This window comes from Arachis stenosperma, chromosome 3 (genome assembly GCF_014773155.1).
Source record: "Arachis stenosperma cultivar V10309 chromosome 3, arast.V10309.gnm1.PFL2, whole genome shotgun sequence".
Lineage (NCBI taxonomy): Eukaryota > Viridiplantae > Streptophyta > Magnoliopsida > Fabales > Fabaceae > Arachis > Arachis stenosperma.
Window position 1 is genome coordinate 159843228 of NC_080379.1, and position 27118 is coordinate 159870345.

Consider the following 27118-nt stretch of genomic DNA (forward strand, 5'->3'; position numbering starts at 1 on the left):
ACATCGTTGTGTACCGATTTGATAGAAGAAACGAGGTATTTAATATATGCGAAATGCCTAGTGAAAAAAATTATTATTACTTATATTATTTATTCGTATTAAGATTTAATAGTATATTTAGACAAAAATTATTCAAGTAAATAGTGACAAACTACTAAACTAATGCTAACCAAATAAATACTAACAAATTAACTGAAAATAATAAACTTACATAGTTAGGATGTCCCAAATAGTTGATGATATGATCTTCTGCAGACGTATAATTACGTATTATTTTAGATATTCTAATCTTACTCTCAACTCTAAAACTAACTAATCACTCCTAACACAATAAATAAAACAAAATGAAAAAAAATCATTGCTGCTAATGCCTATGGCCATGGCTCATGAGATGAGATTGTATAATGATAGTGAAGGGGGGAACGAAAATGAAATGAAGCCAAGCCCCACTCCTCATCTCCCTTTATACAACTGAAGCCAAACTTAAACATCAATTGACACTAGTTCCCGGAACAAGGCTTGCTTCTTATATGGAGACACCCTACAACACGTTACCTGCGTACTGGTGCATGGCGGACATGTGGCGATTCGATCTTATCACGCATCCTGCGTGTTAACCAGATGGAGATACGTGGCTTGCGCATGTTTGGAGCCGCTGGTATCACGGATGCTGCGTGTTGCTCTGCAGCTGCCATGTGACGAATTTCTGTTGGGAATCTCTGATAAAGTTGACTCGAAAAATTGCGCCGAATTTCTGCTACGTCAACATGTTACCTGCGTGTTGCTTGGGAACACGATACGTGACAAATCTCTACTAAAAGTCTCTGCTACGAATATCACAGAACCTGCGTGTTGAGCAATATTTTTAACACCTCTATAACTCTGTAAAACACTTCAAACACCAATATTTAACTAAAACACCAATTTCTTTTTCATATCTAAAATAATTTCCGACACTAGAATACCATCTTCATGACATAATGAGTTTTGTATTTTGTCTTTACTCATTAAAAACACTTTTTGTATTTTGACTACGAGTGTCTTTGAAAATGTTGAAAAATCAAATTTTCTTTAATAATTATTTATTAGTATATTCATCTTTTAGTATAATTAATTATGTAACCATTAATTTTTATTTAAATATTTTAGTTGAAAAATGATTATATGATAAATTTTTTTGTATCTAGAATGTGTACAAAAAATTGTTTTAAAATGATATAATTACAGAAAAGGTGTAAAATTATCATTTTATATTATTTAATATAATATTATAAATAGATGCATAATATTATATAAGATTTAGTTTAATAAATCAATCAAATACCTCAGGGGTCTAACCTAACTGAATATGTTCTTTTGATATGTGTGTTTTTAATTTTTTATGCTTAAGATACAATGTTTAAGGTACAGTGTTTAATATTATACGATAATTGCCATATATTTGAATTCTTTATAATTAGGTTTAGAGATCTTTGTTTTGGCGAGTCTAAGAACTCAAAGAAAGTTATCTGTCCTCCCACAAAAGAGGTAAGTCCAGGAAAATCTACTAGATATGGAAACAAAAGATTTATGAAAGGTGTTCCATAAATCTAATTGAATCCAAAACCAAACAGATTTATTTTTTAAAAGAAGAAATCTCTTTCAAAACCCTTGAATCACAACTTACTCAACCAAAGATTCAAGAAAAAATAAAAAATCTTTCAAATCAAATTAAAAAGTCTATTTGTTCTGATTTGCCTCATGCCTTCTGGAATAGGAAAGAACACATTGTTGATCTTTCCTATGAAAAAGATTTCAAAGAATCAAAAATCCCTACAAAAGCCCGCCCCATTCAAATGAATGAGCAGCTTTTGTAGCATTGTCAAAAAGAAATTAAAGATCTTTTGGATAAAGGGTTAATTCGTCCTAGCAAGAGTCCTTGGTCTTGCTCTGCTTTTTATGTTAATAAACAAGCTAAGATAGAACGAGGAACTCCCAGGCTTGTCATTAATTACAAACCTTTGAATCAAGCTTTACAATGAATTCGTTACCCCATCCCAAACAAAAAGGATTTGCTTAATAGGTTAAACTCAGCAAACATTTTTTCAAAATTTGATATGAAGTCCGGTTTTTGGCAAATCCAAATCACTGAATCAGACTGATATAAAACGGAATTCACAATTCCATTTGGGCAATATGAATGGAATATAATGCCTTTTAGTCTGAAAAATGCCCCTTCCGAATTTCAAAAAATCATGAACGATATTTTCAACCCATACTCAAACTTTGCAATCGTTTATATTGATGATGTCTTAATCTTCTCCCAAAATCTGGATGATCATTTCAAACATGTTAAAACTTTTATGTACATCATCCAGAAAAATGGAATTGTTGTTTCTAAATCGAAAATTGTTCTTTTTTAGACAAAAATCCGCTTTCTTGGTCATATGATTTTCCAAGGAACAATAACTCCTATTGAAAGATCAATTTTGTTTATAGAAAAATTTCCAGATTATATCCTTGATAAACCTCAGCTCCAAAAGTTCCTAGGATGTCTCAATTATGTTTCAGATTTCATCCCAAATCTTAACAATCTCATTAAGCCCCTCCATGATAGGCTTAAGAAGAATCCTCCACCTTGGACGGACAAACATTCTGATATTATCAGATTTTTTAAAACCAAAGTCCGCAATCTTCCTTGTCTATACCTACCTGTTCCTCATGCATTCAAAATAGTGGAAACTGATGCATCATATTTAGGATATGGTGGTATCTTAAAACAAAAATTGCATGATAAAGAATGTATCATTGCATTTACATCAAAACATTGGAATACTACTCAACAAAAATATTCCACTATCAAAAAAAAATTTTAGCCATTGTCTTATGCATCACAAACTTTCAATCTGACTTACTCAATCAAAAATTTTTAGTACGAGTTGACTGTAAATCGGCTAAAGATGTTTTACAAAATGATGTTAAAAATCTTGCATCAAAACAAGTTTTTGCCAGATGGCAAGCTATATTAAGCATTTTTTATTTTGATATTGAGCACATCAAGGGCAACTCAAACTCTCTCCCTAACTTTCTCACACGTGAATATTTGCAGGGAGACAAGCAAAGAAACGATGCCTAAAAAGGCAACTTTAGCCTCAGCAAGAGGCAGAGGCATTCGCCTAGCCCTACCCGGGCCAATCAAAAGATCTGGATCTAGCACCCCAATAGGATCATCTACTCAACAGCCTACTCAACAATCTAGGTCATCTACCCAACAACCCACTCATCAATCCATTGAACCGACAAACAACCAAGCCAAACAAACTAAGGTAAACTATGCCTTCCCAATTGAAACTCTCTTGGCCTTACAAGACCAGGGTCTCACTAAACTCAACAAAAAGTCTTGGGCTGACATTTGCAGCGAGTCAGATGAAGAAATTGACTTAGCTCAATTGATATCCCAAATGGCCAATCATAAAACAGCCATACAAATACCAAAAGAAAAGGCTATTGTCCAAACACCCCAAACATCCTCAACCTCTACCAAAACACAAAAAGCCCAAACCAATTACATGTCTACAAACAAAACCTCAAGCATTATCCATATGGAGCCTGAATTCTGAGATAGCTCGCCAAACAAAGTCATCCCAAAGATTTTTCCTACTGGGTTCAACTTCAGGCCTTTAGCACCCAACAAAACCCGCCAATTTTACGAATTCATCTTAATAGATACTAACTCAATATCTATTAAACATTACAAGGATAAAACCAATCCTGAATTTATAACCCATTCAACTATCCAAATCCTCATAATTTTGTCCCTAAAACAATTTGGGAACAACCTAAACAAAATTCAAAAATTTTCTCAAAATTATGACCCAATAGGTTTTAATTATTGGGACTACATGGAAGCCTGGACTAAAGTATTTTGGTTTCAAAATACCCAGTACAGACATTCATGGTTAATCTATTTTAAAAGAAAAACCAATTATGTTTTTCCAAATTGGTTCTACCAATGGTTGGACTTCTTTGGGTCAATCCCCGAAATTCTACCCTCACCAACAGATGAAGGGTATAAACTTTTTCAATCAAAATTTAACAGTCAGGAATCATGTATTCCTGTAATGTTAAAATTTTTCTCAAATTTTTCACTAGCATGGATATTTTCTTGGCAATACAAATATGCAAAATCAGACCACTACAAATCACTTCCAATCCTACAAAGGCATGGTTACGTAAAATGGCGGTCTCAATTTGATTCATCAATGGCCTATCCAGATAAGGTCAGAGAATGGTTCAAAAACAATCCACACATTCAGAAGATTTCAGATCCAAAAACGGCTTCGTTTCTCAATCAGCGAGCTCAAATAGCTGCAGCCCTTGTAGGAGCTCAATCAAAAGAATCCTTGACAAAACACCTTCAGTAAATCATGCAGATGATCGAAGAAGATGAAAAACACAAAGAAAATCCTACTTCGTCAGCAGAATCCTCAAGCGGTTATAATCAAAATGAAGATGATTGCTTTGGAATTGACCTCAGAGAAGATTAGCCTTTAATCTCAAAATTTATGTAATCACTAAATTCAAAATCATATCAACCTGTACTGTAGGAATAGTACCGGTCATTTTCACCTGTATTGTAGAAACAGTAGTATCTTCAATTATAAAAGGAGGCCTTGTTCTCATTGTAAGGCACCCTTTAGTTTACAAACACATAGAGAGAAGTTAGTGAGAGAAGCTCTGAGAGTTCCCTTGTAAGCTCTCCAGCTCTTCTTCTTCCCTCTTCTTTCTTTTCCAATCATTCAATAAAACTTCAGTTCTTCATTTTCGTATTTTCATATTTACTTTTCTGCATCTACATATGTGTTCGGACTACCGCCACATCTAACCTCATACCTAACCTGCATATGCGTGCGGACTACTGCCGCATCTAACTTCATATTTATTTCCTTGTTCTTGCATCTGCATTCATTTTTCTGAAATTTCCTTTTGCCACTATATATATATAGCTTCAGCATAATGCTATTCTTGCTTTTTCAATACTCAGAATAAATACATCAATGGAAGATTATAAAATTAAACAATCTAGAAGAAAAAAAATTAATCTGAACAGAATTTAAAACCTTGTCAAAATTTTCAAGTGTCTTAGTGGATTCTCTTGATGAAATAAACACATCCTCAATACCAGCGAACTACAGTACCTTCTTTGGAACCCTCATACTCTATTGATATAAAACAGTAGGCAAGAATAAAATATAAGGAGACATCTTCAATTATATATAAAAGTCATGAAACTTCAATGCTAACAAATCCGTATAAGGCATAACAAAGTCATAGTATCCCCTATTTTCTAATTTCAATCATGATTAAACAAAAATTTGAACCTCTTGAAACCTAAATTTGTAAATTTCCTCCATAGAGATTACGTGTATCATAGATATAAAAATAAAAAAATTGAAAAAGAAAGAACAAAGGTATACCATACATGGCTTGAGTGATTGATTCGAAATCCATGAAAGTTTTGGTTGCTTTATCATGATAGCTCTGAATTAGAATGATCAGATCGCGATTTGACTGCAGAATGTGAAAAGAATAGAATAGATTAGGGTTCATACCCATAAAAGAGAGGAAGAGAAGGACGACAAGGGGAACGACGAACGGCAAACGGCGAACAGCAAACGTCGAACGGCGAACGGCGAACGGTGAATAACGAACGGAGAACAGAGAACCGCGAACGCAAACTGTAGTGTGGTGAAGGCTACGCTGTGGTGATACTTTCTCATGTCAAACAAGGCGTGAATAGGATAGAAGAAATAGGAAGTAAATGAGAAAGAATGAGAGATATAGACTCAATATAGTAGCTAGTGACGGATAAAAAATTTGATGCAAAAGTGTCACAGTATTACTAAATAGATACACTTATTTTAAGTGTCGTAAAATAAGTGTAGCTATATATTCAATTTGTTTTCGTGCTAGGAAGGCCCATATCGCATTGCCAAAGTTCTTGGAAATGAGGCTTACATACTTCAAACATTAAAGGCAACAATGTCCTGGGTACTTGGAATATTTCGTCATTAAAATTATATCAAAGTTAAAATTGTATGAATGGTGAATGAAGGTACTCTTTTTTCTACTCATGAGGTTTTTCCCCACATTGGGTTTTGCTCAAAGAGGTTTTAATGAAGCTAGACGCCCACATATTTTTCTTCTCTATTTTTTTTTTATATTTAACATGATATACATCAGACACTATTGTTCTCTTTATGTCACACTTTCACAATCTATTTATCACTACAAACCAACATCAAAACAAAGTTGGAACAATTTATCAACTAGCCATTATACGTTAAACTATTATAAAATAGCAAATCATACTTGCAGAAGTTTCATACTCGGACTCTGTTCATATGACAAAAACAAACCGATAATATAAATTGACGACATAACAAACATTCAAAATTTAAATTTCAAAGTTATACATAATAACTAATAGGGTTAAGTATGATTTTGGTCTCTAAGGTAGAGGCTGAAATTTTTTTGTTCCCAACCTTTTTTTCCTTATATTCCTAATGTTTAACTTAGTTTTAAAATCATCTTTTTTATCAAAATTTTAATTTTTTATTTCCAAATTACCCCTAACTAAAAAAATATAAAATAATACTAAAAAAACAGGTTAAAAGAAAAGGGGAAAGGGAATCACGTTGGGGGTGTTTCAAGGAAGAAGAGGGGAAAGAGAAGGTGGGGAAGGGAAGAGAATCCGCTACCGCTGTTCCTCGCTGCTCGGCGTTTCTCCTCGTTGTTCGCGTCGTCGCTGCTAGATCTCCATCACACGCCACCTCTACTTCCACCACCATCATCGTCCTCCTTCATCTTCTCTGCCTTTATCGCCACCGCCACCACTCCTTCTGCACCATCCTCACCCTTAGCCTTCCATCAATACCACCGTCTCCAGCAGTGCACTACCACCATCCTCTGCCGCACCATTCCACCATTTCCTCCAGCAACAATAGCAATAGCTCTGTGCGAAAGAGAACAAGCGAAGGATGCTTCAGAAGAACAATATCGCCGTTGTCATCGTCATCCCCACTGCCACTCTTCCATTGTCATTCCTCACCTCCATCACCACAACTACAACCCTCACAACCTCATATCTAACTCCACGATCCTGACTTCATACCCTTCTTTCCCCACCTCTGTCTCTCTGGATCTGTTGCTCCATGCTTTCATTCTTTTGAATCTTGATGTCTTTCTTCCCTAAAACTTCTATTTATTCTGAAAAAAAATTGAATCATGTTGTTGTTGTTATTGGAATTACAAATGTGATGGTGGTAATAGAGTTGTGGTGGCGGAGGTTGGAGATGACATAAGGATGGGATAGGATTACATTGATAAATTGAGGGTTTGGGAGGGTGGGCAGCAGCGGTGAGAGGTAAGGAATTTGGGAGGGTAAGATTATACAGATTTGTTGATGCTTGTGGTTGTTTTTGCTTCTGCTTCTAGTTGTTTTTTTTATGTTTATTGCATTGTTTTATTGTTGTTGCTGATGATGCTTTGATGAAGAAAGAGAAAAAAGAAAAAGAGATGATGTTGTAAAGGAGAAGGGTATTTTAGTCTGAAGGACGATTTTAAAATCAAGTTAAACTTTAAGGACGATTTTGTAAGCAAAAAAAGATTGGAGATGAAAAAAATGTCATCCCCTATACCTTAGGGATCAAAATCGTACTTAACCCTAACTATTACATAAACATGCCATCATTCCTTCTTCTTGGTAACGCCCGAGCTTTCACCCTCTCCTTCACCCATAGCATCATCATCCACGAGCTCTCCATTCAAAACAACCTTGGTCACATCCAACTTCTCAACATCTATCTTTGGAAAAAATGCCTCGATCTGGGCTACAACTCGATTGAATCCTTGTGTAAATGCTTCATACACCTCGATCTCTAATTCCTAAATTCGAGCTACAAGTTTCTCTTTCTCTGAGTTTAGATCTTTAACATTATACTCTAAATTTTGTCGATGACCCTTGAAATTTGTCAACTCAGTCTCCTTAGACTTCACATAGGAAGTTAACAAGATAACTTCTTTCTCTTTTTCCTTTAATGACCTAGCCAGCAGTTCCACATATATAGCATCTTTCTTTTCCTTTTCCAAAGCAAGTTTTTGTGTCCGATCTATTGACACAAGGCGAGCACCCATAACCTATAAATAGTGACTAACCCCAACAAATCTAACTTCATTGATTAATTTCGCATCAGAAAAAAATTGGCCAAATTGATTAGCAAGTGCCATAAAAGGGAAAAACTCGGACCACAATGATTTCAAATTTTCCTCCTCAAAATAACCATGTAGCCTTTTCTGCACATCATAGGTCGCCTTAATCCCCTCTATATTCACTTTGTTGATGTCCTTAATATCAATAAAATCTGCAGATTTCTCCCTAGAAGGAGCCACTTTTCCTTTTTCTTTTGTACCTTGGCTTCAACTCTGATTGCACAGCTTCTGCTCCAGATTTCTTCATATTTGTAGTTGCCCTTTCTTTTTATTCGTTTACTTGCTATTCAGAAATGTCTTTAGTCTAACCATTGTGATGGTTGGAACTTTTTCACCTACATCACCATTAAATAATTATATTTTTCATCCCATTATACTATCAAGGCATCACAAAAACCTATAATTGCCTATATGATCCAATAGTGTCTGTCTATCTTTTTTCAACATCACCAACTCAATAATTGATAATAACTCACCAGTAGACATTCAGAAACAAGATATTTCATTACCAAATCATTATCTATACATCTATCCTCAACATTCAGGATTTGATTGGGTTCAAGTGATCCGAAAAGAGAAAACTTTTTCTCCAAAAGCTCATTGATATCAAATGAAAATTCATCTACTACACTTTGAACATTTACAAGCATTACCTTAAAATTTTTGAAAGAGGACTTATATAGTCCAAAAATGGACCTACCTGGATGGCTACTTAAGTTTACCCATAAGCCCCTCCTAACCCCTTTAACTTGAAACATTGAGAAAACAGTCCTAGTGAGGAAGGATAGTCTAGGAGTTCCATCAAGTTCTCAAATGTCCTAACAAAGTCCCAAGAGTTAGAATGTAACTGCGTTGGAGCACAGTTACGTTAGTACAAAATACCACATTGAAAGTCTATAAACGAGAACCTAATGCCAAGTTCAATAAACAAACAGCTATACAAGTAGAAATAAGACCAGTCACCTCGCCTCTCACACACACGGTCCCCTTCCTCACATGGATGAAATTCTATCTTTACATGTTCTCCTTCCCTCACCCGTACATCTTACCCTAGTGCATTCACAGACTCCACATCAGTAAACTATGAAATCCTACTCTTTACATCATCATCCACCCAGTTATATGGGTAATTTTTGTTAACCTCAACCTTAGCTTTTTTCATCCCTACACTATTACCCAACATAGAAAATCAAAGAGAAAAAGAATAGGAGTAAAAAATATGAAAGTAACTAACATTTTTTATTCAACGCATGAAGTATAAGTTCAAAACTATTTTTCTTTCTCTCCACTACTTAGCACTAACGCAATCAAAACTGACTTGGAAAGAGAAACCATGTTTTAAGACACTAAAGTGTCAATAAAATAGTTATGTCTTCTCACATCCACTGCGATCAAATATGGACCGTGGATTAATACCATAAAAAGAGTTATTTAATCTAATATTTAGGAATTTTTTGAAATATGTGCTACGTGTCACATCAATAAATTTGCATCCGGCACATGGATACAAATTATGAGCTTGGGGGCTCATACCCTTAACACATATTGCATGAATGGCTAAGGTAAACACACATGCGAAAACTCAACCTGCCTCTTTAGCACATTGGCAGATCAAGTTTGGAGGCTATGATATGGTTGTTACACCTCGACCACTCTCCCTTAAAGCTCGACCACTCTCCTTAAAGCCCAACCACTCTCCCTTAAAGCTCAGCCACGAAGTTGTCAACTATATTATTCTCAGCTAACGCGCAAATAAATTAGAAGCAGACTCATTCAAAACTAGGATATAACTTAACAAAATACATACGCAAAATAGTAAGTGGCAAAATATCTAGAGCAAATGATGTCGAATAAATCGAAAAGTCGAACTCTATTAGGTAAAATATGTCTTTACTCTTTATATAAAGAAAACAGGCCAACAGGGAAGAGATAGGTAAAAAAATAAACAAAAGTCACATCCTTTAATATTGTTATCCTTTTTTTATATTTGAAATATTGACTTGAGTATTAGAGTGGCTTTTGCAGGTATCCTTTCTCTATATTCTATAGAAATCGATGTATAGCTCAATCAGAAGATAGACCTGGGATCGAGAAAAGGTACTATGTCTCAGCTAACTCATCTGAGACAGAACAATTACCACAGGATAAATTTAATATTTGTTAGATATATAACAAAAATGCGATGTATACATTTAACTGAAAGGTTAAAATTGTAAAATGTTCGTAAAATAAAATTAAACTAATTTACCTTATGTGGATAAAAATTGAATTTTTAGACGATTCTCAAAGTAAAACTAATGTTTTTTTCTATGCGATATACAATGATTATAATCCTACAATTATAGGAATTATATGAAAGTAAACAAATTTTAATATAATATGTTACAATAAAATATTTGAGTATACTCAACAAACTATTTAAAATATTTATTTTTTATTATATACACAATCGGACACAACTGTCTCAAATAAAAAAAGCATTATACATTCAAAAGCATTCTTCGAGACTAAAAAATGAAATAATACATGAATTTCAACGGACAAATGATTTCTCACACTATATATATTATTAATCAAAAGAAATATAAAAGTGTGCTGTTCAAAAATATTCTAATTAAGTGTTTATCGTTTTAGTTATAATATTTAATTCGATGTTAAAGGGTGTTCAAAATATTTTTATTTTGGCGTTTGTCCAAATAATATATTATCGGTTGAATGAGTTGTTTACACTGAAGAGTATTGATACTTACCAACACAAGCATGCTGAATTTACTTTCTCTAAGTTAGCCATTCAGCGGATAAAGATAAACATGTAGCGTACAAGAAACATCGTTGTGTACTGATTTGATAGAAGAAACGAGGTATTTAAGATATGCGAAATGCCTAGTGAAAAAAATTATTATTACTTATATTATTTATTCGTATTAAGATTTAATAGTATATTTAGACAAAAATTATTCAAGTAAATAGTGACAAACTACTAAACTAATGCTAACCAAATAAATACTAACAAATTAACTGAAAATAATAAACTTACATAGTTAGGATGTCCCAAATAGTTGATGATATGATCTTCTGCAGACGTATAATTACGTATTATTTTAGATATTCTAATCTTACTCTCAACTCTAAAACTAACTAATCACTCCTAACACAATAAATAAAACAAAATGAAAAAAAATCATTGCTGCTAATAACTATGGCCATGGCTCATGAGATGAGATTGTATAATGATAGTGAAGGGGGGAACGAAAATGAAATGAAGCCAAGCCCCACTCCTCATCTCCCTTTATACAACTGAAGCCAAACTTAAACATCAATTGACACTAGTTCCCGGAACAAGGCTTGCTTCTTATATGGAGACAGCCTACAATACGTTAGCTGCGTACTGGTGCATGGCGGACATGTGGCGATTCGATCTTATCACGCATCCTGCGTGTTAACCAGATGGAGATACGTGGCTTGCGCATGTTTGGAGCCGCTGGTATCACGGATGCTGCGTGTTGCTCTGCAGCTGCCATGTGACGAATTTCTGTTGGGAATCTCTGATAAAGTTGACTCGAAAAATTGCGCCGAATTTCTGCTACGTCAACATGTTACCTGCGTGTTGCTTGGGAACACGATACGTGACAAATCTCTACTAAAAGTCTCTGCTACGAATATCACAGAACCTGCGTGTTGAGCAATATTTCTAACACCTCTATAACTCTGTAAAACACTTCAAACACTAATATTTAACTAAAACATCAATTTCTTTTTCATATCTAAAATAATTTCCGACACTAGAATACCATCTTCATGACATAATGAGTTTTGTATTTTGTCTTTACTCATTAAAAACACTTTTTGTATTTTGACTACGAGTGTCTTTGAAAATGTTGAAAAATCAAATTTACTTTAATAATTATTTATTAGTATATTCATCTTTTAGTATAATTAATTATGTAACCATTAATTTTTATTTAAATATTTTAGTTGAAAAATGATTATATGATAAATTTTTTTGTATCTAGAATGTGTACAAAAAATTGTTTTAAAATGATATAATTACAGAAAAGGTGTAAAACTATCATTTTATATTATTTAATATAATATTATAAATAGATGCATAATATTATATAAGATTTAGTTTAATAAATCAATCAAATACCTCAGGGGTCTAACCTAACTGAATATGTTCTTTTGATATGTGTGTTTTTAATTTTTTATGCTTAAGATACAATGTTTAAGGTACAGTGTTTAATATTATACGATAATTGCCATATATTTGAATTCTTTATAATTTGTTAAAGATCATTGTGTCCTTTAATTGCTAAAATGATACAGAATTAGTCAACAAGAACCCTAATCTTAGTTGATTACATAAGTATAAAATACTATATAATTATATGGCTACACATAATAAGCTTTTATATATATTTATATTACTTTTAGTGTAAAATAGTTGTCATGTATAGTTGTTAAAATCCATTATTTCTTATTTATATAACATTTTTCTAACGCATTTTGAATTGTTATTCTCACGCAAATAATGAAATGCCTTTAAAAACCACAATGGCAATATCTTCAATTCACCAAGTAATAATTTCGTTTGCTTTCCACAATACACATCTTTCATTTGATGGAATTTATCCTCTTCGAAAAGGAAGAATTTTCTGTCTCTTCTACATATCACATTTCATTTGAAAATTGAGAGACGATATCAAAGAATTGTCAAAGGGGAAATTTGCTTGTGTTTGTGGCAAAGATGCAATTTCGGTTAGAAATTAAGAGGGACAAAACAACAGTGGTGAACACTTTTTTCTGGGACTGTAATTAAGAAGGTACACAACACATTACACAACAAAAGTGGAGTTAATGGGGGAAGAAAAGAACTAGGAAGAAGAAGAAGAATAATAACAAGAAACATTTAAAGCTTAGCCGTTGTTTCTAGTCTATCTGTGAACATTGGGATTCTGAGTCCCAATTTCACATTCATATAAACCACTCAGTTCAAAAGGTTCAATGGTTTTTGCTTTGCCTTTTGAGATAGCTTCAGTGCTACATAAAGTTCAGATCTTTCACCGTACTTTGACTTCTTTACAGGTTAGTTTCCTTAATTGGCCTTAAACTCGAGTGGGTTTCTCGTTGTTTTTGGGTTTGAGCTTGTGGGGTATTATAAAAAATTGAGCTTGCATCTTGTGGTGTCTTAACAAAAATTAAGGTCTTGTGGCTTTCTTTTCTTTTTCTTTCTTTGTTTGGACCAAAAATTTGGCTGTGGATAAATTGCCTTGGGGCTGGAAGTGTTTGTTAGCTTAGTTGAGTCATGGTTCTTAAAAGGACTAATTGAATTTGTTTAGTGATCATGGTCTAGAACATCATAAGAGTTCTCTTCTTCCACTGAATTTGTTTAGTGATATTCTCAGCTGAACTTGTGGGTTATACATGATCAATTAATATGCGAGATACTGAGAAAAAGTTAAATAAGAGAGGATTTAGAAAATCCAGTCACTCAAGGGAACATACTGATTCAAAGCTTGATTTGTCACCGAGATTCGAAACAAGTAGTAACAAAGGCCAAGGGAAGAAGCAGAAATTGAAATCGAAACCTCACAAACTCGTTGTTTGCAGAGCCACATCAAGGGGCACAGCAACTGATTCTTCTTCCATCAAGGGGTCAATCAAAGATGCTTCAAGTGAAAAATTGATTGTTGGACAAAATATGCATTACAATGATGGGAAATCTTTGCAGATGCTCTCTTCGACAAAGCAACCGGGGGAGAAAATTTCTTTTGGTCCTATTGTCGACAGGAACGATGCTGATGGGGAAGTGAATATTCAAAAAGTTAAGAGAAGGAGAAGGAGGAAAAGGCGAAGGGATAATGTGGATCTTGATGATGCTTTGCGCCTGCAGAGGAGAACAAGGTATCTGTTAATCAAAATGAAGGTAGAGCAGAATCTTATAGATGCATACTCTGGAGAAGGCTGGAAAGGTCAAAGGTACTAATTTTTTATTTTCTTTAAGCTGTCTATTTTTCTTATTGTCATTGTTAGAGAATCTGTGAAGGCATTGTTAATTTGTTATTACTATAAGTTATGTATCATTTCTTGACTAGGATATTTTAAGATGGCTTTTAGATTATTGGACTTTCGCTCTTGTTCTTAGTCTCCAGGGTGTGTTAATTAAGCTTGATAGTAAAAGGCACAAATATGAAGCAAGGATAAACATAGATTTTGTAGGAAACTTAGAAAATAAGGTGTAATCCATATACGACGACAGCAAAAACCAAGTCTTGTTCCACTTGGTGGAGTTGACTTCGCAGAACAAACAACTTCATGGTGGTCGATCATGAAATGTAACAAAATGATTTGAAATTGATTTTCTTTTAAAAACTTGTGTTTAAAGATTCAGTTTCCTTGTCTTTAAGGAATGCATTCTCTGCTGAATAATCTTACAGAATTCTACGTATGCTGTTTAAACTTTTGAAGTTGCAATTCAATATGGTCATATAAGAATAATGAAACTAAAATTCGTTAATCCCTTTAGATGCATACTAGTTCCATACTTCCATGGATAAATAACATATAGTTTTGAACATTGCATTGATAAATTACTTTGTGGCTGATCTTGTTCTTTTTTATTGTGGAAATTCTTTTCACAGTCGAGAAAAGATTAGACCGGAGAAGGAACTACAAAGAGCAAAGAAGCAGATTTTAAAATGTAAACTTGGTATTCGCGATGTCATTTGCCAGTTGGATGCTCTTAGTTCTGTGGGCAGGATTGAAGATTCCGTCATTGCTCCAGATGGATCTGTTTATCATGAACATGTGAGCAAGTTGATTAAAGCTTCTCTTGATAGTGATCTTTATACTCTGATGGCTCATTCAATCATGCTTTGGACCAAACATGTTCTGTATGTTCATTATTCTCTTTTCTCTTCACGTAGATATTCTGTGCAAAATGCAAGTTGCCTGAAGCATTCCCCGATAATGACATTATACTCTGCGACGGCACATGCAATCGTGCTTTTCACCAAAGATGTCTCGACCCACCGTTGGACACTGAAAATAGTGAGTTCCCTTCCATGCATGTCAACTTGTTCTATAGCCTTTTCAGGTGTCAATGACTGTTCAATACCAAATTGCTTATTTACACTGCACAGTTCCTCCTGGAGACCAATGCTGGTTTTGCAAGTTTTGTGAATGTAAGATGGAAATACTCGAGGCAACGAATGCTCATCTTGGGACTGACTTCTCCTTGGACAGTACATGGCAGGTATTTTACACTAATAATTTCTTGCACCATTTTTTCAGATTTTCAATTCTCTCTAGATAATTGATACATTATCACTACTGACAGATGTAACATTCTTTCTTGAATTAAGGATGTATTCAAGGAAGAAGCTACTGTACCTGATGATTGTGCCGCTTTATTAAATCCGGAAGAAGAATGGCCGTCAGATGATCCAGAAGATGATGATTATAACCCGGACAGGAGAGAAAACACTCACAACATCAATGCAGAAGGCACTGATGAAAGTCCATCTGATTCAAGCAGCTCTATCAGTCTTTCATCCTTAAACGATGAATATTCTCCTGTAGACAAAGCCATGAGCCTTGAATATCTTTCTGTTAATAGTTGCGTTGATTCTGATGGATATGGGGAAATAGTATGCAGCCGCAGGCAGCGTAAAGCAGTTGACTACAGGAAACTTTATGATGTGAGTATATATAAGTTCTTATACAGCATAAGAATATACTAATGTTTTTGGAGCAAAGTTGACAACTTAGCTTCGGTCGATTGCTCAAAGCATCAAGGCTTTTTGTTAACTTATTGGATTTCTGTTTATGAATTGGAATATTGATTGTATTAGATTGTCATCATGTCATGTAGATGATGTATTTGATTATGTTTTGTGTGTGGAATCGCATCCAAAGAGTTGAGTTTGTTATTTCCTTCTCTGGCTATATTTCAATGATGATTAAGATCATGCAAAATGAAAAATCATTTGAGTTCATATATCTATGTAGGAAATGTTTAAGGATGCTCCTCCATGTGAACAAGTGAGTGAAGATGAAGACTGGGGTCCTGGCAAAAGAAAGCGGAGAGAAAAGGAATCTGATGCTGCTAATACACTTATGACGCTGCACGAAAGCGATAATAAATTTCCGAATAATGAGAACAACGATACAGTAAGAGAGGGCACACACACACATATAAAAAGATCTTGCTTCAGAATTCCACATCATGCAGTTGAGGTATTACTTAACACAATAATTCCAGCTTAATTCAAGTATAGAGTTATATAGTCACTAATCTGTGCCTAGTTTTTAATGAAATGTGCCAGAAGCTTCGCCAAGTTTTCGCAGACAATGAACTTCCTCCGAGATCCGTGAAGGAACACATTTCAAAAGAGTTGGGAATCGATGCTGCAAAGGTTGTTCCTTACAGGCTCTTGCTGTATCTTCACTATCTTGTTTCTATTTTATTCTGAATTTTATATGCAAACTGCATTAGCTTCCCACACTTATTGCATTGTTTTTCTTTCCTAACGCATTATAAAATGCAGGTTAGCAAGTGGTTTAAAAATGCTCGTTACTTAGCTCTTAAAACCAGGAAGGTTAGTGATAGTGTTTGGATTTTCACTTTCGCTGCATGTATGTATGTATATGAAGGATGCAACAATGACACTTTGATTTGAATAGTTGTCTGAGAGTAAGAAGTAGGACAAATTGTGATTGATGAATTTTTCTAGAGGCACTGATAAATTTGCGGTGAAGTGTAAACTAGGATGTTATCAAACCTTGAATTGTTCTTGGAACATCAAGCTTGTGAAGACTTAAGGATTTAGTATCATGTTATGCTATTGGATACTAGTTTGAATTTGTAATAACTCTAACATGAGTGAGTTTTGTTCAGCATCAAGTCAAAGGAGGAGAGCTGCCTTTGAGTTTGTTGTGTAAGACCTCGAAGGGTTCCAGTTTACAAAATGTGGACAAAGATGAGATTTTGCAGAAATCAAAGGCCTCTAAAATTGTGATGGTTCATTCACCGAATAATGGTAACGGTATTACCGATAGACAGAAAGTGAAGTCATCTGGCAGTATTTGGAAAAAAAGGCAACCGGAAATATCTCCTGCTAAGACAGCAGAAAATGGCAACAAGGTACTTACCTATTATCACAAATCTCACATTCTGTATGCATTTTGGTGCTTTGGAAGTAACTTTCTGCACAAACAAGCTCTGGCAAAGCAAAAAACTGAGTGTATAATAAGATGAAAGTAAAGATTTCGTTGAAAATCAAATCTGAAATTCTATCTAATCCATGTAGTGTGTTAAAAGTAAGATCAAATTCAATCCAAATTTTTGCAGTTCTAATCGTTTTAATGGTTTTAATTGAATTGGATTGGATTGGATTACCCCTTACAAGCATAGATGCCTTAATGATGTTGGCTTGAAGAAGGACCATAATTCGCAAATTTTCACATTTTCAGGACTTGGAAGAAGGGAGTGATGATGTTGGCTTGAAGAAGCTGCTACAAGAAAAGAAAAGAAAGATGGAATTTGTGTTTGGAGGAGACTCTAAGGCAGCAGAGTTGGAATTTGAAAGACTTAGCAAATTGAAGGCTAAACTAGATAGCATGAAGGTTAAATTAATTGAAGTTCAAAACCACAGAGCAAAGGGTGCAAAGGAACCATGTGTTATATATGTGCCCACAGCTCAGTTAAGGGAAAAAGGTTGAATAATTAGTAGATTATTTAGTACCATTTATTTTATTTTATTTTTTTAACAGAAGGTTATATAATATATACAATGTTTTTTGTTGTATAATGAAAGTGAAGCAAACCTAAAAGGTGAGCCAGTAGGAGTAGTTTAGATTCAAGCTTCATTGTCATAATGTACCCCAAAGAAAATGAAAGAAGTGAGGCAAACCTGTTGAAGTTGGATTTGCTTATACATATTGATAATTTAACATTAGCAATTGCTCATTGCAAGAACCCTCTCTCTCTCTCTCTCTCTAGCATTTGGAGTCTCTTTATTCTCCTGTATCTCAGAATCTGAAAGATAACATTCTTTTTTACAATCTAGATCTGCAAATAGATTCGGAAGCGAGTTAGCATTGGTTTGATGCTGCATCTAAAGTTTATGACTCACGCAATAATTATTTGTGGTTGTGTAAGCAGCTTTTTAGTTGGGAGGAAAGCTTAGCTTGTATCACAGGGTTGGATAATTCTTGTCATCCTTTGGATTTGAAGAACTAGTTCTTGTGTCATAGCAGAGAAAATCCGTTCAGGTTGTTTTCGGGACTTTGGCAAATATGGCGAGTAAGGAATAATAACATCTTTAATACTCGTGAGACTGAGCCTTTGGAAAAAGTGATTTGTCTAGCTTTAGTTTCAGAAAAGGAGCTTGGGAGTGTTTTTGAATTACAACGTATGTCCCTTCCTTCTATTTTAAGTGGTTTTTAGAATCTTCCATCTGTAGGTACTTTTAAGATTAATTGTGATACTAGTTATCCTAGTTCTGGTGATAGTATTGGTTTTGCTTGCATTATCAAAGATTGTAATGAGTGTTGGCAAAGAGGGTATTTGAGAATGATTGAGAGTAATAATATTTTTTAACGGGAATTGTTTGCTATTTGGAGAGGTTATCTCTTAGGGATGTGCGTGAATGAGATGTTATTTGTAAGATGTTGTTTAATCTTGTTACTAATTATCAAGATGATTTTAGGTTTATTGATCCATTAGTGCTCAAAATAAGGGATACCATGCATTAGAATTGGCTTGTTGACTTTCATTTGATTATGAGATATGCGAATACGGTGGCAAAGATAGCGATGAGATTACAACTCTATCAAGTAGAACTTTCCTTTCCTTAAGACGAGTTTGAGAATAGTTTTAAGTAGAACTATCCCTCTATTTAAGTAGTTTCTGGCTTTTATTTTCTTTCTTACAAAAAAAATGCTTCTATTACGAATTTTAAGGTCAAATTATATAGAATTCTTTCTTTTTTTATCTAACACTATCGGAACCTGGAAAATGAATCCACAAGCACACACTTCACATTTTTCATCATTAAAAATATGAAATAGAATAAACCTAGAAAAAACAAAATATAAATTTCCTTAATTTTTTAATTGTACAAAAATGGAAAAAAATAATCAGATATTAAAAGACAAACTCTTGAACTCTTTTGCGGATAGAAAATGTGCAACTGGGTTTTTTTAAGACGAAATTCGAACCTTTAACACTTGTTTAAACTTTAAACAGACTATGTGGTCATTCAACCAATTTAAGTTGATTTCATTCCAAGAATTTAATTAAAAATTTTAAATTTCAAACCATAATTTTAAAATTGAACCGAACCGAACCAATTAGTTCCACTGAGTTAATTAAAAACCAATTCTCCAGTTGATTTGGTTGAGTGGTTGACATAAAAAACCACCTAACAAAAAATCAATGAAAAAACCGGTTGAATCAGCAGTTAACTGATAAATCATGTGAGCCGGACGGATTTTTTTAAAGATTTTTGGTTCAGAATTAAAACCCTAAAAGCGATGCCGTTTGAAGTTTTTTTTTTTAAAAAAAAAGGAAGAAACAGTTTCTCTCAAAACAATCTCACCCTAAACGCACTCACCTCACTCTCTGAAATCATTTTCTTCCTCTCCCAGCTGTCTGCCAGCTGTGCTCTCCTCCTACCGAGCTGCCGCATTCCCTTCTCCGCCGTCGTCTCCTTCACTTCGCCGGCACAAGCTCGTCCGTTTTCGCTTTCCTCGCTCTTGCCTTCGTTGCCGTCGCAATCATCACCTTCCGGCCACTTTGTAGACGTTGTCGTCGCTGTCTCCCTCCCGTCAACTCCTCCCTCTCAGAAGCCTTGCAATCGCCGACGTCGCCTCTCAAACTGCAATTCGAAAGGTTCAAATTGAGCATCAATTGAATTCAGCATAATTGGCAAAATCATGTTTGGTTTTTAATTGTAAAGCACATTTTGTACAAAAGGGTGCTACTTAAGTTTTAATACGATTCATTTAGAGTATGGTTTGTTTCTCTGTAGCAACTAGTGTTACAGAGATTTGATTGTTGTTCAAGCACAAAGGGGAAGATAAAAGAGTGAACCTTGGTTCTAGTTATATTTTGTCCCTTTGTGATGCATTGAGAATTGAGCTATTTAGGGGTTTGAATTGGTTTTGTTGTCATAGGTTATTATTCTCTTTTGGGCAAGTTTTGTGGATTGGTGATTCCTAGTTCGCTGATTGCCATTGATCATTGGTCGCCGGAGGTGAAGGTATGCTATTGTTGTAACTGCAACTGAAACATGAAGTTGGTTTTAGACTTGTAGTTTCTTCTTTGAGGTTGTACTAATTTTTTAGGAGAACTGTTTAGAAGGTTTGAATGTTAAAATAGAAGTTGGTCAATCATTGGTAAATCTCTTTCCCTTGTACGATTTTCAGGGGCAGGGGATGGTTTGTTTTGCACATCTTGAAAAAAATGTTGCTTCTGAGATTGGTTCATATGCGGATGTGATTCTTGATGCTTGTTGCCAGAATATTGGAGAAGCTAATTAGAATTTTTTTTTGTGTAAGTTTGTGTTTTCAATTGTTTGCTGATTACTTTAATTAGATTTTTTTTTTTTATTCTGAATTTTTGTTGCTTATGTGATGGGTTTCTGGGTAAGTTTGTGTTTGTCATTTATATGCGTTTTGATTTTTTTTTTTTAATTATAAACTTTGATATTTCAATTTGGAGTAAATAGCTATTTCTGAACATCAAAGATTTGAATGCTGACAAAACTAATTATAAAAAAAATTTAAATTGGCATTGTACCCATGAAAAATATATATTGTTTCACAAAAATATCCAATCGTTAAATTTAGTGTTGACTCTTTTGTACAATTCCCAAATGGCCAAATTGCCCTTTTTTATTATTATCTTCTCCATCTCAACTCTTCAACTACTTTCCAGAATCAAATTCAAAACCAAAATAAAAAAATCCAGGATAAACAGCAGAGCAGGGTTGAGACTTCTCCCTTTTCACCCCTTCCCAGACCAAAATCTGTTCCAGAGAGCCATCTCCCCCTTTTCTCTTCTCTCTCTATTACCTGCTATTGTTCTCTCTGGTGGCGTCGTCGTTATTCGTGGCCGCGCGTCTCATCTTTCCGGTCCCAAGGGAAGACCGCCGTTGAGTGGTGGTGGCATAGCCACGATCAGAAGTTCGCGACGGAACCCACAAGATCCGAGATCTTCACCTTTCCCCATTGCTGCTCCATCAAGGTAAATAGAACTTGTTTTCGTCTTCTTTGCTCCGCTTCTCCTTCACGACGGCACTGTTGCTTGCCGTTTGTCGCGCGACAATGGTGTTCAAAGGGGTTCCATTGTCGGCTTCTTCAGCCGAGTCTATTTCGCGCCGCCCACAACCGCCTTCATCCGGAGAGCTTGATTCTGCATCCAGGGAGGTTGGTACCAGATCCAGAAGCTTCGATTGTAAATCTGGAGTTTTTGTTTCTGAGTGTTTTGAATGGATGTTGAGCAGTAGAAATTCTGAATTAGAAAATGTCTTGAGTTTATGGCGACAAGGAGTAGATCTGGCAGGGACTAAGCTGGCGGCGACGATCTGGGGGAGTTGGAGATCACTGGAGGTGGTTGAGCCAGCTGAGGGTGGCGTGCGAGGGAGGATGAGGGAGGTGATTATGGTGAGTGAGGCCACCTCTGTGACTGAGAGAATGAGGTTGAGCCAGTGAGAGTGGAGATTAAGAAGTTAAGCGGATGAGAACGGTGAGTGAGGGAGGTGAAGGGGTTGAGGATTATTATTAGGATTGTATGTTTGATTCAGTTATGTTAAAGAGAACTGTGATAGATATGTTTAAGAGGACTGTGATAGAGAAGATAATAAAAATGGCAATTTGGGAATTGTACAAAGTCAACACTAAATTTAACGATTGTGTTTCTCATTTGAATTTGAATCATGCGTTTGTATACTTTTAAGTTACCCTGTGATTAGACTTCTATTTTTTATCTTCTTTTAGGTTAATGGTTCTAGTTCCTATACTAATTGTTCTGATTTCATGTTACTTCCTCTTATGATTTTCTTCTTTTCTGTTATATCAGTTATTATTTATGGAGCCAAAAAATGAGCAGCCAAATTCTTCAAAGAAAGCAAAGGATCTGAATATTGAGGGATACCCAGTTGGGGGTCTTTCCATTGGAGGCCATGAAACTTGCATCATGTTTCCCACTCTTAAAGTAGCTTTCGACATTGGTCGCTGCCCACCTCGCGCCGTTTCCCAAGACTTTCTGTTGATCTCCCATGCGCACATGGATCACATAGTTAGTCTTCTTTGTGCATAATGCATGCATGAGATCCTGTTTGGAATTTTGTTGCACATGTATCACATTGTAATAATATTATCAAACCAGTATATGAATAATTTTTTGTTTATTGTTTAAGCTAATACTTTGATGGGGAGCCTTGGAACAACGGTTGTGTTGTCTCCGTGTGATCTCAACGTCAAGGGGTCACAGGTTCAAACCGTGGAAACAGCCAATGATGTAATTATCAGGTTAGGCTGCATACATTACACGGTGCAACCCTTCCCCAAATCCTGCATTAATGGGGATGCTTGCGCAGCGAGCTGCCCTTTATGCTAATATTTTGCATTGGGGTTTTATCTAGCGAATGTATGGCTAAATTAATTTGTTGTTGAAATTCTGTCTTGTGACATACAAATGATTTATCAGGGAGGACTACCGATGTATGTTGCCACACGTGGCCTGTACCGTATGAAGCCACCAACAATTATTGTACCAATTTCAGTAAAAGAGGACGTAGAGAAACTCTTTGAAGTCCATAGGAAAATGGACCATTCAGAGCTCAAGCACAACTTGATTGGGTTAGATGTAGGTAATGGTTAATTTCAATCAAACTTATGCAAGGTTTTGAGTTATTCCAATCATGCGCAGTAGTTGCTAATACATGGCTTACATTTGCAGGAGAGGAGTTTTATTTGAGAAAAGATCTCAAAGTAAAAGCATTTCGGACTTACCATGTTATACCCAGCCAGGTACCCGACCAGCAATTGCTGCTCGAGTCAAAAGCTATATATTCCTTTGTGCTATGGACTAGGGCATTGTTTAAAAAATGTAGCTTTAGGTTTTGGTGCTCTCTGAGAGTAGCTGTTTTGATAATGCTTTCTCATTGCAGTTTTATGTGCCATTGGCAATTCCGAGAGGCACTATAGCAGATGACTTTTGAAAGGCTTTATTATTTTGTAATCTCTTACTTGATCCTTTCGATATTTGAAGTCTTAAACCTGTTTATTTTTAAGTTAAAATCATCTATTTTGTAATTTAAGTCTTGAAAATAGCTTTAAAAATTATGTTTATCAAACTTCCATTTGTCACCATATTCACCAGATAAATTTTGAATGACCTTTAGCAACACCCTTTCTATGAAACCAAAAGCATTTTGATGTAAGACAGATACTTAATATGCATTTAATCTAATTAATATGCACTCTTTTGGGGCAGGGTTATATACTGTACTATGTAAGGCAGAAACTTAAACCAGAATACATTGGTCTTTCCGGAAATGAAATCAAGAATTTGAAGTCTTCTGGTGTGGAGGTCAGTATTCATTATTCTACTGTCAACAATTTGAAACATGTACATTGTTGCAGTTTTAATGGTGCTCTATCTGTCCCAATTGTTTGGAATTTTTCCCGTATCTTTCGTTAATCTGTATTTGGTAAGAAGAATGAAATGCACACAAAATGGAATGGTGATTGGTGGCCATGGCCATGGCCACGGAGGAGGTTATAACTTGTAGCTGACTATTAACACAATGTTTGTATGGTTTATATTTGGTCTTAAACTTCAAAATGGTGAACTACATATTACTTAGTGTTTATTCTTGCAGTACATTGGCAAATGAGTCGTTATTTGTTGTTCAGTATTTTTTATTCTCATAAGCACTGAACTTTCTGTAGCTTGTGTGGGCCATTGTGCGAGGAGGAAGAGTGTTATGCAATGTGTGGGCTCAAATTTTAACAGCCTACCAACTCATGGGTAGATTGGGTTGATGGCAAGTTTAATTGTTTCGGAGCAGTATAAAAGGAAATGAACTTGTGGGGAGAAACCAGATCCCCTTGAATACCAGTAACTATCTGTATTTGTTTTCCTAAGATTTTTCTACATTTCCTCAGTAAATCCATGTTATTGTTACTGAGATACACTGATACCAACAGTTTGCGATATAGTATAAATCATAGATACCATTTTCCATTCTTTGTTTGAGCCAGATTCTCTGAATTAATTTTTGTGCTTAAGAATATTGTTTATAATCCATGCATCATTTACATGGAAGTTTGGTGAAAAGTTCAAATGCACTCTATTTGTGGTAGAAGTTGTGGTGGATCGTCTGTTATATCTTTTGGTTCACTTTGCATGCTAATCAAGCTTGGTACTTGGTAGATAACATACACTTTGACAGAACCTGAGATCGCATTCACGGGAGACACCATGTCAGATTTCATAGTTGATGAAAATAACACTGATGTTTTGCGGGCTAGAATTCTTGTCATAGAGGTGAACGATATCTATCCAACATGTTTAAACTTATAAATCATTGAATATGGTGTGCGCTAGGTTTCATAATTCTTTATGGATTGGACTTAGACCCATGTAATGTGTGAGATTAAGATGGATATATATTTTTTTGGAAAATAGTAGTATATAATACTTTTTTCTATTTGAAACAAAGAAAGTATGTGTTAGGTTAATGATAAATTTAGTAATCTTGCATAGAATGAAGGAAAAATAATATTTATTTAGAATGAATAAAAATAAATACAAGTATATGTTATTTGGAAAGAGTTTGTAAACTAATTTTTCTATTCAACTAACGTTCTCTTTTTCTCTCTTTCTCTTTCTCTTTCTCTTTTTCTTTCTCTCTGGATGAAAAGGACTATGTTTGGATTCTTTTTGTTTGTCAGTTATTAACCGAAAAATCTGCTTTCCTAGTTGGAATGATGTTGTGTAAACTCATCTGTTGTTGGAAAAAGTTTGAGAATTCGCTTCTCTCAAAAGTTAATAACAATGAACTGAAATTTTTATAAATGTGTAATATGAACTTTAAATTTTTACAGTAATACCAATAGAAATCTTCGAATGTATCATCGGATGAAACAACTCGAGTGTAGTAAGTGTTACTTATAGAAGTTTAATGTTGAAACATTGTGGCCATGATTTAAGAGTGATGATGAGTGAGCAAATAAAAAATAATATATGATGTGTAGTTAGTGATGATAATTAGTGAGAGTTGGTGATTGTAATTAGTGAGAAAAATAAATATAAACGGAACCGTTTCTAAATGCACTATGGATAAATGGTTAAGTTTAGATGGTCATGTAAGAAGAAAATAGACACCTACAAAAAACCATGCTTATGTGACAAAGTTATAGAATAGCAATTGTGCGACAACATTAGTATTAGATTGTAGCTTTGCAACCTCAATGAACTAAGTTTGGCTTTTCTCCTTTTCTCTTTTAGTGTACCTTCGTGAACAATTCAATCACTGTGGAGCATGCCAAAGATTATGGACATACACATCTGTCGGAGGTATGCTATATACTGCAACAAAAAGCAGTCAATGCATCATGTAAATTTCAGTGGCAATTTATTTATTATGACTGTTGTTTTCCAGATAATTGGTTATGCAGAACGGTTTAAGAACAGAGCAATCCTCTTGATTCACTTTTCAGCACGTTACACCGTGGAGGTAAGATGCTACCTTCAATCTTGAAAATAATATATTCAACCTCACAAAGCCCTGATCTTTGTGATTGGGATCCTGGGAGAATGTTGCTATATCTTTGTGATGCATATGCTATGCAGGAAATTGAAGAAGCTGTAACTGGTTTGCCACCCCCTCTAGCTGGTCGAACTTTTGCACTTACCGAAGGTTTCTGACAAGAAGTTGGGAGTTTGGTTCAATACACGAGTGACCAATGTGGCCACAAGATTGTTGTTTAGGCGTTAACTGCTTTGGAATCTTAGCGGAAATTGCAACCTTTACTATGTATACCATTTTAACCCCAATTTTCGCATCACGCCACATCCACAACCACCATTGTAGGTGCAATTTAAAACCATCCAGCCGCTTTTTTAGCAAGTGGTCATAGGCAAACTGCACATTGTCATTGATGGAAAATGTCGAGCAGTGAGCAAATTAGGCTGTGCAGGGAGCACAAATTTTTAAAAGGTACCCTCACACTACGACACAAAATATATGTATTTAGCATTTTGTTATAGATATTAAACCTACACTGATTTTTATTACAATTTTATCCTTTAAAAATTTTACTTTTTAATCTTATTAATTTTATCGCTAATTACTAATGTTATAAAGGTTGGGTAATGGTGGTAGCAAAGACTAAAGACTTGAGATGGGTTAAGAAGTTAAAAAGTTGAAGACGATAAAAAAAATAATTTGAAAAATATTTAATGAAGTCAATTCTAAAATTAACCATTCAATACTTCGGTCAAATGAAGTTTATTTTTTATAGATACGGTTTATACTATGATCTAAAATTATGGTCCAAATATTCACTTCAACAAAAAATCCTGAAAAGTATAATAGATATACTCAAATTGTGGTTATGTGCTAGTTAACCACATGGGTTGATCTATCCAACTTACTTGAGGCATGGGTTTCATGACCCATAGTCGACTTGACTTGCATGGCAAATAAGATTTTGTTAACCCACTACCTCATATATTTGTCCTTAATTCATTTATTACTCTAATGTGGGATAACTTACTAGATATTGGAGAAGTTGCCCACTAATGTAAATGATGAGAATTGAGTGGTGGTCAAGTAATCACTTACTATCA

At 34.8% G+C, this 27118-nt stretch overlaps 2 protein-coding genes across 5 annotated transcripts; both read left to right on the forward strand.

Moving 5' to 3' along the window:
* The first annotated feature begins 12831 nt into the window (after positions 1-12831).
* LOC130966209 (pathogenesis-related homeodomain protein-like) lies at positions 12832-18200 on the forward strand. Of its 3 annotated transcripts, none has more exons than XM_057890990.1 (11): positions 12833-13335; positions 13656-14229; positions 14892-15057; positions 15177-15300; positions 15393-15505; positions 15615-15950; positions 16261-16488; positions 16578-16667; positions 16800-16850; positions 17150-17395; positions 17725-18199. In XM_057890990.1, exons 2-11 carry the CDS (start codon positions 13688-13690, stop codon positions 17971-17973), a joined length of 2145 nt encoding a protein of 714 aa, XP_057746973.1. In that variant the 5' UTR covers positions 12833-13335; positions 13656-13687; the 3' UTR covers positions 17974-18199. The 3 variants fall into 3 exon arrangements, with proteins under 3 accessions (XP_057746974.1, XP_057746973.1, XP_057746975.1); XM_057890992.1 differs by having other exon boundaries at positions 12835-13335; positions 13861-14229; positions 17725-18197; XM_057890991.1 differs by lacking the exon at positions 16800-16850 and having other exon boundaries at positions 12832-13335; positions 17725-18200.
* A 1630-nt stretch (positions 18201-19830) lies between these two features.
* Positions 19831-26545, forward strand: LOC130970244 (tRNase Z TRZ1-like). Of its 2 annotated transcripts, XM_057896255.1 has the most exons (11): positions 19831-20146; positions 20431-20516; positions 20683-20809; positions 22337-22555; positions 22967-23129; positions 23219-23289; positions 23756-23851; positions 24698-24811; positions 25775-25843; positions 25929-26003; positions 26120-26545. In XM_057896255.1, the coding sequence occupies exons 3-11, from the start codon at positions 20762-20764 to the stop codon at positions 26192-26194; spliced, it is 930 nt and encodes a 309-aa protein (XP_057752238.1). In that variant the 5' UTR covers positions 19831-20146; positions 20431-20516; positions 20683-20761; the 3' UTR covers positions 26195-26545. The 2 variants fall into 2 exon arrangements, with proteins under 2 accessions (XP_057752238.1, XP_057752239.1); XM_057896256.1 differs by lacking the exons at positions 19831-20146; positions 20431-20516; positions 20683-20809 and adding an exon at positions 21125-21502.
* The last annotated feature ends 573 nt before the right edge of the window (positions 26546-27118 follow it).